The sequence below is a fragment of the Panthera uncia genome, assembly GCF_023721935.1.
Source record: "Panthera uncia isolate 11264 chromosome A3 unlocalized genomic scaffold, Puncia_PCG_1.0 HiC_scaffold_12, whole genome shotgun sequence".
Taxonomy (NCBI): domain Eukaryota; kingdom Metazoa; phylum Chordata; class Mammalia; order Carnivora; family Felidae; genus Panthera; species Panthera uncia.
In genome coordinates, this window is record NW_026057579.1 from 8,868,420 (window position 1) to 8,883,986 (window position 15,567).

The 15,567-nt window shown below is 36.7% G+C and overlaps 1 protein-coding gene across 5 annotated transcripts in view; it reads left to right on the forward strand.

Annotated features, from left to right (window-relative positions):
* Nucleotides 1-15,567, forward strand: part of MAP4K3 (mitogen-activated protein kinase kinase kinase kinase 3) — a 207,365-nt gene that overhangs the window by 134,142 nt on the left and 57,656 nt on the right. For 4 of the 5 annotated variants that reach the window (XR_007462406.1, XR_007462407.1, XR_007462409.1 and 1 more), the window contains exons 9-15: nt 376-507; nt 717-779; nt 865-946; nt 1,041-1,151; nt 5,460-5,538; nt 10,255-10,313; nt 11,574-11,636. Coding sequence is in view for 1 of the 5 variants with exons in the window: in XM_049652249.1 (XP_049508206.1) it covers nt 376-507; nt 717-779; nt 865-946; nt 1,041-1,151; nt 5,460-5,538; nt 10,255-10,313; nt 11,574-11,636 (589 nt within the window). In the remaining 4 variants the exon portion in view is untranslated. The remainder of the gene's footprint in view (nt 1-375; nt 508-716; nt 780-864; nt 947-1,040; nt 1,152-5,459; nt 5,539-10,254; nt 10,314-11,573; nt 11,637-15,567) is intronic. The other variant, XR_007462408.1, reaches the window with a different exon arrangement.

The following is a 15,567-nucleotide window of genomic DNA, read 5'->3' on the forward strand; positions in this document are numbered from 1 at the left end:
CTAAAAATTATAGATCATTTATTGCAAGATATTATTTCTCTGTAAAATTCTACATTGTACAGAGAAAAGAGATTAAGGTGTGGACAAATTTGGGTTATGTTGCTGTACTATAAATGTCAAGTTTTATAAACCTTTATAAGTATAGCAAAGTAACCAAGGAATCACCAGGAGGGTCTTGGGATGGAGGGTCTTTTAAGGGATCAAGATCTCGACAGAGATCTTTAAAACACTGCATACTTATTTTTCAGATATCAAGGCCTAAATAGGCCTCAGCTTAGAAAGGGATAGTTCCAAGTGCCTCTGGTGGGAAGATGGGAGAAAATACAGTAAACACAAGTTTTGCAGTTTTTTTTTTCCCTGCAATATTTCCTTCAGGATGGCTCCAGAAGTCGCAGCTGTTGAGAGGAAAGGGGGTTACAACCAGCTGTGTGACCTCTGGGCTGTGGGAATCACTGCCATAGAACTTGCGGAGCTTCAGCCGCCTATGTTCGACTTGCACCCAATGAGGTCAGTGTGTCATAATTGAAGAGTTCTGTGCTTAAATTAAGGGTGATCCTCTCACCTCCAGTACTTATTACATCGTAAATACTAGTCTGAGTCTTGCTCTATCTTAGTAATTGTAATAGAATTATTTAATAGTAATAGAATTATTTATATTATATATTAAAATATAAAAGCTTAAAATGCTGTGTAACAATTTGTTGTTGATTTTTCAGAGCATTATTTCTAATGACAAAAAGTAATTTTCAGCCTCCTAAACTAAAAGATAAAATGAAATGGTAAGTATTTTTGTGTTATTTACTTTATAATCATGACCAAAAAAAGAATTAAAATTTAAAAATCTTAATTTTCAAAATTTCTTAGGTCAAATAGTTTTCATCATTTCGTAAAAATGGCACTCACCAAAAATCCAAAGAAAAGACCTACTGCTGAGAAGTTACTACAGGTATTATTGTTCCCTGAAATATCTTTCTCTCAAAAGGTAAAATGTCATCCAATCATATTTCTAATGAGTGTTCTGTTCTATATTATTTTTATAGCACCCTTTTGTCACACAACCTTTGACACGGTCTTTGGCAATCGAACTGTTAGATAAAGTGAATAATCCAGATCATTCCACCTACCATGATTTTGATGATGATGATCCTGAGGTAGGAACTGTTTTTACCAAGTATACATATAACATATATGTACGTATGTGTGTGCATCTCAGAAGCAGTATTTTACGGTTCTGGGTCTGGTTTAAATAATAAACTCGTGAGGGAATAATGAACTCTTTGAATTGGTCTCTCCTAGGGAAGTCATGTGTTGGATTTTTCTTACTGGCTTCGTGTGGGTGACTGTTTTCTGAAAATGGCAAAGGCACAATCATCTAATCCACTTGGTGAAATTACTGTAGTTATTTCAGAGTAGTCATTTTGGATGAAGTTGCCAAATAAATCGTCCACTTTAAAAGAGAGAGTGCAGACAGGAAGTACCTAAGTCAGATGTTAGAATACATTCAAAATTTCTGTTCAGTTTTCCTCTTAAAAACAATCCTGGTACAGTACCTCATGAATTATTAGTGGTTAGTAGAAAGTATAGGATTGATTTTGTTGGTGACTAAAACCTTAATTATCCACTATGGGAATGTTTTAAAATGAGCCAGCGTTGGGGTGCCTGGGTGGCTCAGTCGGTTAAGCATCCGACTTCAGCTCAGGTCATGATCTCGTGATCCATGAGTTCGAGCCCCACGTCAGGCTCTGTGCTGACAGCTCAGAGCCTGGATCCTGTTTCAGATTCTGTATCTCCCTCTCTCTGATCCTCCCCCATTCATGCTCTGTCTTTCTCTGTCTCAAAAATAAAATAAACGTTAAAAAAAATTTTTTTTAAATGAGCCAGTGTAGTTGTTAGAGAATAAAATAACTAATATGATAGAAGGATTGATATCAAAGGAAGCTTCTTTTCTGTTGGCATACTTAACATTCCTAGCCCAGCTAATAATTGTGACACCTAAGAGAAACTTGGTAAATGTGACATGGCAGAATTTTGTTATTGGATATATAACTTGAGATGGATACCCTTGACCCTGATGACTGGCTTTATGGAAGATACTTAAAATGGTGTAAATTTCTTGATACTGAGGGAACGATAGCTTTCAGTGGTTGGAAGGATGGTTGTGTATTGTGTTAAGTCAGAACCTTTCTGTCAATTCACCATTGTTCTAGCTTGCCATCATTATACAGCTGTAATTAAAAAAGCTATCTGTCCTTTTGTTCAAAGTCTGGAAAGGAGTTTGGAAACATAAAACTTAAGGAACGTAAAGTGTTACTATTGATCTTATAATTATAGTAGGGAAAACTTGTTTTATTGTTATGCTTATTCAATTTGCATGGTAATGTGGGACTATAAAAATGACCCTGGTAGCCAAGACACCCTGCAAAGTGATCTTAATAATCAGTGGGAAAGTGACAGTTGTTCTGTGACTTTGAAAATTTTTTGTAAGAACATTAAAAATTCTCTTACTGTCAGTTTTAAATGTATAAGGAAGTAAAAAAGTAATTAAGACTAATATTTACTTAGTGCACTGTTATTTAAAATATTAGAACCAGTGAGAATTAATGTGTTTTGTTTTTTTACAAAAAAACTTGCATAGATTGATTCTCAAGTAGTCTACTTACTAAGTAGATTGCACAGTGCTTGCCTTCTTGTCATAATTCTGTGACACGGAGCAAGTATCTTTTTTGTGCCTTGATGAACTGTCCTACTCCCTTTCTAAGTTCGGGTCAGTTTCCAACATTCTTTTCCTTTGTACTTCCAATGCATGAAATATCTCCGTATTCGTATTCCCGTGATGTGAAATTTTTTGTGGATGCCACTTCTTCGGGAGCATCTTCCTCTTTTTTATCAGAACCGCTTTCTTCCTTTATACCAGTAAGTTCACCTTCACCGAGTTCTCTGGCTGTGCGTCTATTGGCTCGTGAGCGGCAGCCGGGTCCACGCTCTTACCGTCATCTGTTTCTTCCTAGAACTCCACTTACATGTTACGTTCAAATTTTATTTCCAGCATGATCCAGACTTCACACTCTTTATTTCTTTACAGCACTTTCATCTTTGTTGGCTAATTCCCTCTTTCAGCTACCAGTTTTTGTTAAAATGTCACATGAGTGTATCCTCACTGGGAGACCAGAGGGAACACAACTACCCACTCTGCCGTCTGTGCACGAGCTGACAGGTGCTCAGTGAGCAGTCACAGACATGGGAAGAAGCGATGTGATTTGTCACTGAATGTGACGTGCGTCTGTTTGTCACGTGGTGATTTGTGGCCTGAATAGAGAGCTTGCAGTGAAGTTTGTACATTATACAGTTACAATTCATGTACTGAATGTTAATAAGATATTAATATACCAAATATTATACGATTGTAGAGTATCTATACAATTAACATACTGCTGACTGATATTTGAACCATGTTATGGGGGACTGGTGTCATTTAACTAATTCATGGTGACTGAAATTCGTGCATCCTGAGACTGCAAGGCAAGGACTGCCTGTGTCTTCTCAGTGCACTGAATGCCACCTCGTTGTCTCTTCGCACGTCCTGTACACTCGTCACACTGAATTACGAAGTCCTTTTGAAAATGTACTTAAACAGGAGAAATAATAAGCCAAATACAGAAGCAGTCTGTGGAATGAAGATGCTTCTGAAGTTTTCTCATGTAGTGGAGAAAGAAATTCATCTTTCTTGTGAAGTCTGTGTTGTTCGTATTATAATTGTAGGTTGTGGGGGGAGAACTTTTCTTCTCATCATGTTTAAGATAAAACTTTTCCCAGAGAAATTCATAATCTTACTACTTGCAAAGTGATCTTGCAAAGTGATGGTGTAGAAATTGCTAAGGGCTGCGTTCCCACTCATAATTTGAGTGACATGTATCTAACTTGCATTTCAGGATTTGCTGTGATACTGTGCATGTTGTGTGAAGGCTGAATACTCTTGAAAACATTGAGCACATCTGCTAATCCTACAGTGTCTAAAATGTATTATCTATCCTACACTGTTGGAAGGAAGTCTGACTTTTTTTATTTTGGATTCCCATGTAGTTTTTTAGAAAGGTGCTGCACATTATACATAATACAGTTTTCTTCGACATGTTAACCCATTTACTCTGTTCAGCATTCTGAGATTTAATAATTTTATAGTTATACCGTTTAAGCTGGGAAAGTAAAACTGTTCTCCTAGGCAGTCACAGGTTTTATTCATGTTCACTGGTAATAGCAGTCTGTGTGACTAGCCTGACGGGATACCTGTTTTTGCTTGCTTGTTTGTTTTTGCTCCTATATATTGTTATCAGAAGTACGGGGTTTGTTCTTTTCCGGCTCTGCGTCTAATTAGCTGAGTGCCCGAATTTTGAGTCTCGGTGTTCTCATCTATAAAATGAAGAATAGTACTTGGTTCACAAGTGTAGTTTGAGGACAGAATGAGCTGAGGTGTACGAAAGCACTTTGTAAAACTGCAAACCACTGTGGACACGTAAAGTTTAAATACTTGAGTTTTGAAATGGCTTTTGCTGCTGTTTGACTACTATCAGTATTTCAGTGTTTGGGGTCTTTTAGATTCATAAGGTTTTATTTCCTGAGACGCCCCAATATGAGAATAGTTGACTTGGGTCCTGTTCTTGATCTGCCTTTTGAATCTGCTAATTTGAACTTAAATGTTAATGAGTTACATTTTTCACGAAGATATATCTACGAGTGTGTCTCCTTCAAAGGTAATAACTTCAAGGGAAGCGTTTCACACACAGAAAAAAAAACCTATTTGGTACGTGAAATAGATGCTGGCATCACCTCTTAAGGTGAGACCTTCAAGTGTATGGGCGGAAGCTGCAGAAGCTTCTCAGATAAGGCCCCTCGTACTCCATATGGTTGGAGGGATGTCTGTGATTGAATGTTTCTCTCTGGAAGTGGCAATACACAGAGCTTTTAATACAGTAAAAGGAAAGAAAATAGAGTGCTGTTCCTACAAGAAGAAACGTGAAGGGGGAAAAAATTATGCTTACTAAAGTAAGAGGACCATAAATCTTTAATGCCTTTAGCATCGTTTCATTTTATTCACCCCATTCTTTTTGATAGAAGAACTTGAGGCAGATTTTTTTTTAAATCACAGTATCCTCTTCTGCAACAGGGAAAGCTGCAGCTTTTGAACAGCTGTTGAATTATTGAAATACTCAGTTTTGGATATTTATTTCTATTTATTTCAGAGAACGTTTATTGGGAACCTGCTGTGGATAAAATATATCCATAATCTTAGAAGCTCCCAGTTGCTGGTTGCCTCCTTTGTAAAAAATAACCACAGAATCATTATATTTTGTCCCGTGTTTGCATAAAATGGGGTATTTCTTTCACATTTGGGTAATTTTGTGGACCAGACTGTGACTTGATTATCAAATGCCACATTATCATTGATTTTGGTCTTTTCCTAGCCTCTTGTTGCTGTACCACATAGAATTCACTCAACAAGTAGAAATGTAAGAGAAGAAAAAACCCGCTCGGAGATAAACTGTAAGTATATACTTTACACAGTTCATAATTTAACAATGAGAAATAAGATTTCAGGTTGTAATTTAGTTAACAATTACTTTTGTTTCATTTTTTTCCAAATAGTCTTTCTTAGTAAATCTTTTTAAAGGTAGAGTTTAATTAAGGCAGTAAAAATTTTTTACTTACTTTATTCCTGGGGAATTTTCTGTGGCAAGAGAGGGGATGTATTCATGTTGTTATTGTTTGGGAGGAGGAATAAAATCCCTCAACCAGGCAGGACAGAAGTAATTGAGGCACTGCTTCTTAAACCGATAGGTGTGTACAACTAACCTTGAGAGCTTGTTGAAGTGGTTTCTGATTCAGTGGATCTGCTGTGGGAGTGAGGTTCTTTACTTCTCACAAGCTCCCAGGTTATGGAGACGCTTATGGTTCCAGGACCACACTTTGAGTAGCAAGGAGAGATAGAGATCTGCAAACTGGCTTAGCGTCTGAGTGTCCTGAGCACCTTTAAAACTAGGTTCCAAGCCCCACTTTTCCACAGATTCTGATTCACTAGGTCTTGGGTCAGCCCAGGAATCTGTCTTTTAAAAACAGCCCTCTGGGTAATTCTTATGTACACGAGCGAGTTATGGGCCCACCGAGACAGACCTTTCATTCACAGGGAATCTGGTGCTGTCAGCTCATCAGTGATGAACTCTGCCAGCAGGAATCTGCAATAATAGTGCCTGAACTTCGTTTTTCTTTTTGGAAGCATTAATTCTCTATGACTTAGAATACTAATTTAGTGCAATCGGGCACTGTGATAACAGTTTTCTGTGAATTAAAGATTTATCCTGAAGGACCTAAAATCCAAAATGGCTTTAGTGAAATTATGTGGTAACTTAAAGATAACTACTGAAAAGAAGCTGTTCCCAATTTTTGGCTAGATTAGTAATGCTAATTATAATAATACATTTCATTCTTCAAGATGAATCCACCTCTTTGTCTGAAAAGCTAATAAATAAGTAGTGGCAGACACCATTTAGTAGGAAAAAAACAAAAGAAATGCAGAGATGAAGAGATTTGCCTGTGGGATGGAGGGAGACTCCAGGTTAACAGCAAGCCCTGGATCCCTCAGCCTCCAGCCCAGTGGTCTTTCACAAACACTGCTCCGTTTCAGAAACCGCCTCATCACACTTGTGTGGCTTTTACACTGCAAGTCCTTTGTAAACTTCCTTTGAAACTTTGGCTGGACCATACACTGTATATTAAGTTCTTAGAAAAGCTTTGTGCTGGTGCTACTTGGAAGTACTCTTAAAAAGGAGGAAACTCTTGGGGCGCCTGGGTGGCTCAGTCGGTTAAGCGTCCGACTTTGGCTCAGGTCACTATCTCACAGTCTGTGAGTTCGAGCCCCGCGTCGGGCTCTGTGCTGACAGCTCAGAGCCTGGAGCCTGTTTCAGATTCTGTGTCTCCCTCTCTCTCTGCCCCTCCCCTATTCATGCTCTGTCTCTCTCTGTCTCAAAAATAAATAAACGTTAAAAAAAAAAAAAAAGGAGGAAACTCTTGAAAGAAAGTACCGTACATTGTACAAAAAGCCCAGGACTGGGATTTGGTACTCTGTTTGCCAGCAATTGTCTGTGTGACCTTTAAGCTCCATCTGAAGCCAGATGGTTTAAACTTGCTGATTTCCCTCCAAAAGTATTTTTCTGAAAGTGACAACCTTAGTATATGAGCAAAATTTCCTATTTTTTTTTAATTAAAAAAAAAATACTTAACAAGATGTCTTTGTCCTTTCTTTGATAATACGGATGGTGAGATCAGAGATGTCTTTGTAGTTCATTTAGAAAACTTTATACAGTACTGTTGAAAATCTCATTTAAGGCACTTTTATCTTGTTATCCAGTTCTTTTAAAAAATTACATTATCAGACTCTTTATTGCAAAGTGCAGTTCTTACTGAATCATTCTTTACAAATTTATATTTGTGACTCTCAGCTTGTAACTGCGTATGCATGTGTATGCTGTTTAAAACTAGATGCCTATACCCCAGTTTTTCTGAGATTCTCATGTGCCCTCCTTTTGATGGGAGCAGGTCCCTTCTCCCCCATTTGCCAGTAAAAGAGGTGTCATATCCCTCGTTGAGGTAGCAACAGAATTAAAACCACCACTTTGTTAATTTGTGAGTTTGGTATTTGAGGCTTTTAAATCTTTCACAGTGTTCTAATATCTGCTTTCTTAGAATGTTTTATGACTTTATGTGAGATATGATAGAATATAGAATAGTTAATGCTGTTGTCTATAAAGACAAGCTTTGGAAAAATTATTCTAAAAATTGTATACAGTTGTTCCTCCTGATAATGTTTTATGTTTACATTTACATGGTGTCTCTCCATGCAGCGAAGGTTTTCTCTTTATGAAACCAGATGGTGTTTAAGCAACATATATACGAAAACTGACTCCTGTGCAGAAAGGGTGTTATTCTTTCCCTTTTAGGAATCCTCTCTGCCTTCATATCATTAAATACAATAAGCAAAGACTCGCTTTAGGAAATAATTCCAGGGCTCTTCCTGTCTGCCTTAATAGGGTTAGTTTTGATCCATAATTGCTAGTGTAGGGTCAGCAAGTGGGAATGTTGGAGTGGAGCTGTCTCAAGCTAAAAGGGAGTTTTCATCTGGATATTAAAATAGAAATTTACAGTGTCTGGCTTGACATATGTTCAAGGAGATGGTAGAGGAAACAGATCAAGACCAATCGACAGCTAGTTACAGATAAGTAGGATTTTCTCACATTATGAAGAACATCATAAATAGCACTGCAGCCTAGGATGGTTGACCAATAATTATTTGAACAGTAGCTGGAAGATTCTCTGGCAGAAGCTTGACATCACTTGAGAGAGTTTGAAGAGAACAGGCATGAAGAATAAATCTCCAGAGGGACTGTGCTGCGCCCCCCCCCCCCTTCTAGCAATGCATTCCCACAGACTACAGAGTAGTACTTTGCCCACAGAGGACAGGGGTATAGGAGCCCTGCTACAGTTAAGATTTTGTCCTTGTTAGGAAAGTTAGTCTAAGACAACATCTCTGCTCCCCAGCACTCAGTGATTATACAGATTATATATATATACAGAATATACAGATTATTCTGGCGGGGGGAAGCAGGTATGTTCACATGTGACAGTAACACAAGACAGATAGATGCACAAACTGTCCTCGTGTAAATTTATTACACAGATTTAACTTTGCTGTTTGATGACAAATACAGGTGAGAGCTGTTCAATAGGCCTGTATCAAGGTAAGGTAGGCAGATATTAAAATATTTTAATACCTTACCTAAGAGTTATTTTATGATCTTTGATGTGTGATCATGTGTGGACAGGGGTGAGGAACCCATTACTGAAGAACCTACTCATCTCTAGGGGCCAGAATTTGATATCTGGTCCATAACAGCTGTAAACTATGTACATACTTATACAACTGGAGGTCTTACAGGGCTGTTTTTCCCAGCCTTTTTCACTTATCCCTTCTATTGATAAATATTCAAATCTCATGGTTTCTTTTAACTGGTATTAACATTCACAATAAATCATACGTACTAAGCTAAAATAAAAACAATTATAAAAATGATTATACTTTAAAATTTCACTCATTTCCTGACCTTGATTGAGAATGACTGTTTTGGCTGAAGCTCTTACTAGTTGAACTGTGATATATTTGTGATTGTGTTTCTTCTTTTTAATGTTTTGTTTGTGCCTCTGCTTTTATTTCAGTGGTTTTGAATGCTTTACCCTGGTGATAAAAGCAGATAATGATAGTGAGATATGGAAATTAGAGGTAAAGATAATGAAACATTCAGTATATTGTAATAGCAAGGAAGAAGGTGAAAGTAGCACAGTTTATATATGCTCTAGGTAGTTTATACCTGAGCTACAGTGATGTACTATTTATTGTTGTATAATAAATTTCCCCAAAATTGAGTAGCTTAAAATAATGAACATTTATTCTCATACATATTCTGAGGCTCAGGAATCCAGGACAACTTTGCTGGGTGGTTCTGGCTCACATCTGTTATGAAGTTATATCAGCTGGGGCTAAAGTCATTTGAAGGCTTGGCTGGGCTGGAGGATATGCTTCTGTGGTTGCATAACTATTAACTGAGGCTTCAGTTACTTGCCACTTGACTCTCCTTAGGGCTGTTCACAACATGACTTCAGAGCAAGTAGTCCAAAAGAGAGCCCAAGATAGAAGCCTTACCTTGGAAGTGATACACCATCACTCTGCCATATTCATTTGATCACAGAGACCAACGCTGGTGATGTGGGAAGGGACTACACAAATTGATGAACACTAGGAGGCAGGAATCATTAGAGGCCAACTTGAAGGCTGGCTTCCAAAAGTAGTCTGCCTCAGTTGCTGTCTGCCCACCTAAATCCTGAGTTAGATGCTCTCTAGTGAATGCTGGGCCACAGTGAAGTAGGTTAGATCCTGACTGTAACATACACAGAATTCTGCTAATCATTTTTTAATTTAATTTTATTTTTTACTATGGAAGAGGCCTAAGACTAACAGATTTAGCTTTAAATAGCCTACCTAGACTTTCTTGGACTTTTTCCAGCCAACAGATTCTTAATTTAAAACATTGGGTTTTGATCCCTAAATGGTACATGGTAAAATTAAATGTATTGCCATAGAGTAACTTCTAAAATTATTACGTCTTTAAGAATACAGAAAGAGATCATGGCTTTACTTCTTTTCTTCTTTAGTTGGCCAAGTAAAATTTGATCCACCCTTAAGGAAGGAGACAGAACCACATCATGAACTTGTAAGTAGTGTAGTCTTGGAATGTTAACACTAAAAATAAATATTTTAATTAGTCTTTGTGATATTGGTAATGACTAAAAAGTCTAGTTCTTGATATTTTCAAAAGCATTTGGGGAAATAAAAAGGTAAGTAATTCTAAAATTACAAAAAATAAATCTGTGTTGCTGAGATCGAATATTCTTAATGTTAGGAGAAATGTACTAGTTTTACCATTCTCCTATTAAATGTTTTTAATGCTGACCTGTTAATTTTTTTTTTTTTATTTTTGTTTTCCAGTTTTCGAGGGGCTTTTTGTGTACGCATTTGTTAGGATAAATGCCACCATTTTAAATTAAAATGTTGGACCAATAAAAACATCTCACTGAATTTATGGGCAGCCTTTTAAGAGTGTAAGCCAGTTTTCTAAACATGAGGGTAGAGTCAAATCTATTGGGACTAAAACTCAGGAGAGACCAGGCATACATAATAGATCAAGTCTGTCATTCGTTTAAGGCTTGCTAACTCTATGAATGTTCTTTTCATTACTGTTTTTTGTTAATTTTTTATAAACACCTTCCTAGATATGTGATAATATATTTTTAGATTCAGTCTTAGAAACAACATGTTTTGCAAATATTTGAGATGTTACTATCCTATGGAAGAATTTAAAAAATGAGACTTAAAAAACAAAATCAATCCTAATGAAATTAGTTTCCTAGAGCTCCAGATTATATGTTGTTTTTTTTTTTTCTGTTCAATACTGAGAAGAAAGTAACTATTAATAAGTAGTAAGGATTGAAATGGAAACTTTCTTAAACTTAATGCTTTTGTGAACCCACTTGACTAAAGGTATACAAAGTGGAGTTATTCTAATTCAGTATACCAGCATGGAGGAAAGGAATGTTAAAAATTCTTAAAATGATTATAACATTTAAACCTAACATTTATGTAGAGGATGTAGAAGGTTAAGAACAAAAGTAGTAATGATGTTTATAAATGCTAATAGTTACTTTGTTAAGGCAGTTTGAGTTTGTTTCCTGTTTCTCTTTTGAAGTTGGCATTGCATGTATTTAAATTATATACTAGTTTAATAAAACTGTATTACAAAGCAAAGTTGTTGCAATATTGCTATTTTACAAGCTTCTTAAGATTATTTGACTTGCCATTTGCCTTAATAAAATTATTAGCAGGACTAATCTCATTTGTGACAGTTTCCCTTTGTGAATTTGTGGCTTTTAGTTTAAGTGTAAATAACTTGGGTTTCTTGGTCTCTGCTAAACAGCCCGACAGTGATGGTTTTTTGGACAGTTCAGAAGAAATATACTACACTGCAAGATCTAATCTGGTATTTCTCATCTTCTGATTTTCTTTGTCAGCATTGTTTAGTCTTAATTGTTTTTGATTTTTTTGATCAAATATTTTGTTCAATTTTAATGAACCAGTTTAAACATCATTTTATAAGTTCCTGCCATTTAGCAAGGTTCTATATATTGATTATAGCATTTTTTTCCAAAACAAGTTAGATGTATCTACTCAAGTGTATTATAATGTAATAAAAACTAAAATCTATTTTCCTTTTTTATGGAAAGTATTTAATTTTCTCACTCAAATGGGTTTTTTTAGAAATTACATTTCCCTATAAAAATGTCATTTTAATAATGTGACTTATTTTAGTGAACTAGAAACCATCCATATATGTATTACATATCCGTTCATATATATACAACTGTTTTTATATATTGCATATATAACATATATGGAAATAGTTTCAAAAAATAACTTACCCCTAGTTAACAATGAAATCTGTCTCAGATGAAATTTTAACTTTTTAGCATTAGGTAATATCTCATTTTCTCAGGCCAAAATTTGGATTTTAAAGCCTCTCTGAAGTTATAAGTATTAAGGCTGTTTTACCATTAGGTAAGAAAAGAGGGAAACTAACTCTGGTAAATATTAAATAAATAGTAACTTTAATAGTTGCTATTGAGTAGTTTTTTTCTACTTCAGTAGGTAGCCGGGACCCGAAGTTGCCTCCATATTTATTCTTAGATTCTATTTTTCTGCCTTTTCATTGGAATTTTCTTTCTTTTTCCTTTCTCTCTGCCTTAATAACGTACTTCTTTCAATTCTGGTTAGTTTAAATGATTCTTTATATAAATTCTTTAATCTATACCCTATAACATTTGTAGAACATAAAATGTTGAGCATAATTTCTCTTTTGAAGAAGTTGCTGTCTTAATGGGAAGAAATTCCTTGGACATACAAACTTTCAGCTGTGCAACAAAATATACAGTGGATTGCCAGCAGGTGTTGACTGTTGAGGAGAGGCTGATATTTATGTAATAAGTGTATGGAAATCAGAGGAGAAAAGCTTTGGGGTTAATGTGGCTTATCTGGCTTCAGGAAGGGACTAAAACTGATTTCACTGTAGTGTAGGAACCCTTATAGAGTCTTCAGGAAGTGAATGGACAGATGCCTCCAATGTTTCATGGGAATTGATGTGGGAACAGTCATCGGCACAGATGCCAGTTTTGAGAGATGGCAGATAAAGAGCTGAAATTATGAAATTGGCATACTACTCCTTGAATCATGGTATTGGCTCAGAAGAGGAGGATTGAAGTCATCAAAGAAGAAGTGATAGATGAAACCATGATTGCATTTGTTCCCTAGTTAGGTCCCAAGAAGGAAGGAGTGCAGAAAACTGTTACCACAGTGGGTGATGCCTGTGTTTTGCAGTTAAAGGTAGAACCAACATGGGGGAGAAAGAAGCAGTTGGAAAGCTGGAAGAGTCAATATCAATACTTGGACTGTCACGAAAGAAAGAAGGATGCATCCGATGGTCCAGAGAGGACCAGAAAGTGTCAGGATTGAGAGTTAACTGTCCACAGGGGCAAGTGAGATGAAATGTCTGAAGAAAACACTATCAGCGGCTTCTGGATTGAAGATTTTTTTCAGAATTACACATACATAGGCTAGAGTGACAATTAGTGAAATTTGTTGTGGAAATAAAAGATCACAAAATAAGCTTAAACTGACCATCATTAATATTCTCTAGAAAAGACAACAGCAACAAACCCAGAAACATGGTCTTTAAAATTACAGTTATTCTCTTCTGTTCTCTGGGTTTCTAGAACTAGCCTAGTAACATGAATAAATTATGGCTCTGTTCCCTAGAACTGTCCTACCCCCAAATAATCAGGAGTTTCTGACAGAGGGAGCAGCTGACAGGCTGTCTTGTGACAGAGGGCTTTAGGGACAGTTAACTAATTACATAGTTCTGGCAGAAAAGGATGAACAAAATATTTGTCAGACCCTACAATTTATAAAATCAAACTTTAAAAGTTCACCTCTGATGATGGTAAAAACTAACATTCATCTACAAGTTTTTATACACCAGGCATTCTAAATGCTTCAAATGTATTAAAATCTTTGTATTAGAAATGAGGGAACTTAAGGTGCAAAGAAGCTGAAATTGGTCTTACTCCTCAGCTAAATAATAGCCCACCAGGGGTTTGATCAAGGCAGCTGGTTCAGGAAATGAAACCTAAACCACTGCCTGTTGCATCTACCCCAAATACTGAGCTCACGCTCATGGTCTCTCTTTTTAATCATGTATATATGTTCCATGGTTATTATTATTTTTGAAAAGAATGTACCTGTTTTACTGTTTGTTTTTAATGTTTGTTTATTTTGAGAGAGAGCGCGTGTGTGCGCGTGCACCAGCGGGGAAGGGGCAGAGAGAGGGAGAGAGAGAATCCCAAGCCAGGCTCTGTACTGACAGCAGTACTGATGCGGGGCTTGATCTCATGAACTGTGAGATCATGACCTGAGCCGAAATCAAGAGTTGGGTGCCACCCAGGTGCCCCCATAGTTATTGTTACTTTTTCTTTAATTTTTTTTTTTTTTTTTTTTTTTAGAGAGCATGTGCATGTGCACAAGCAGGGAGGGGCAGAGGGAGAGAGGGAGAATCCTGAGCAGGGCCTCAATCTTGGCAACCCTGGGATCATGACCTGAACCAAAATCAAGAGTTGGATGCTCAACTGCCTGAGCCACCCAGGTGCACCATTATTCTTTTATTGTGGTAAAATATACATAACATAAAATTTACCATTGTGAGATTTTTTAAGTGTGCAGTTCAGTGGCATTAGGTTCACTCATATTGTGCAACTATCACCGCTATCCATCTGCAGAACTTTTTCGTCTTTCCACACTGCAACTCCTTACCTATTAAACAGTAACTCCCATTCCCCCTTCCTTGCAGCGCCTGGCAACCACCATTCTATTTTTTGACTCTTTGAAGTACCTCACAGATGTGGAATCATACAATAGTTGTCCTTTTTTGACTGGCTCACTTCACTTAGCATAATGTCACAATGTGTTTAAGATTCATTCATGTTGCTGCATGGGTCAGAATTCCCTTTTTAAGGTCGAATAATATTCCTGTGTGTGTGTGTGTGTGTGTGTGTGTGTGTGTGTGTGTGTGTATGTACACGTGTGTACCACATTTTGTTTGTTCATTCATCTATCAATGGGACAGTTGCATTGCTTCCACCTTTGGACTATTGTCAGTAACGTTGCTGTGAACATGGTGTACAAACATCTTTCAAGTTTCTACTTGAAGTTCTTTGGGGCATAGAACATGAAAGGGAATTGCTACATCATATAGTAATTCTACATTTAATTTTTGAGGGAAATGCCGTACCATTTTCCATAGCAGCTGTGTCATTTTACATTCCCCCCAGCAGTTCACATGGGCTTCCAATTTTTCCACATTCTCTTCAATGCTTCTTATTTTCTGTGTGTGTGTGTGTGTGTGTGTGTGTGTGTGTGTGTGTGAGATAATAGCCATCCCAATGGGTGTGAAGTGTCCATAGCTGTTTCAATCCCCTGATTTCATCAGTCCTGAAACTTTGGCACTGTCAGCAAGATTTCCACCTGTTCCAAATACTTGTTGCTGGCCACTAGAAAGAAACCTGTTGCACACAAAATGTCTGGCCATCATCTTAGCACCAAGATGGCAGCTCTAAATCTTTTGGGACCCAGATTTACCCTTTTAAAGACTTGTTGCTTAAAAGTCCCATATCATCAGTGATTTCAGTGCTAAATGTATTCATTTTATGATTTTAGAAATGAATTGAGAATACTACATCTCAGTTTTCGTTATTAACATTACAATGATTTCTTAAAAATTAGAACAGAGCTTGATTTCTAGGATTGTTAGTAATAAAGATCTGCAAATTTTGAGAAGACGCTTAAATTTAAAAACTTCACCATAA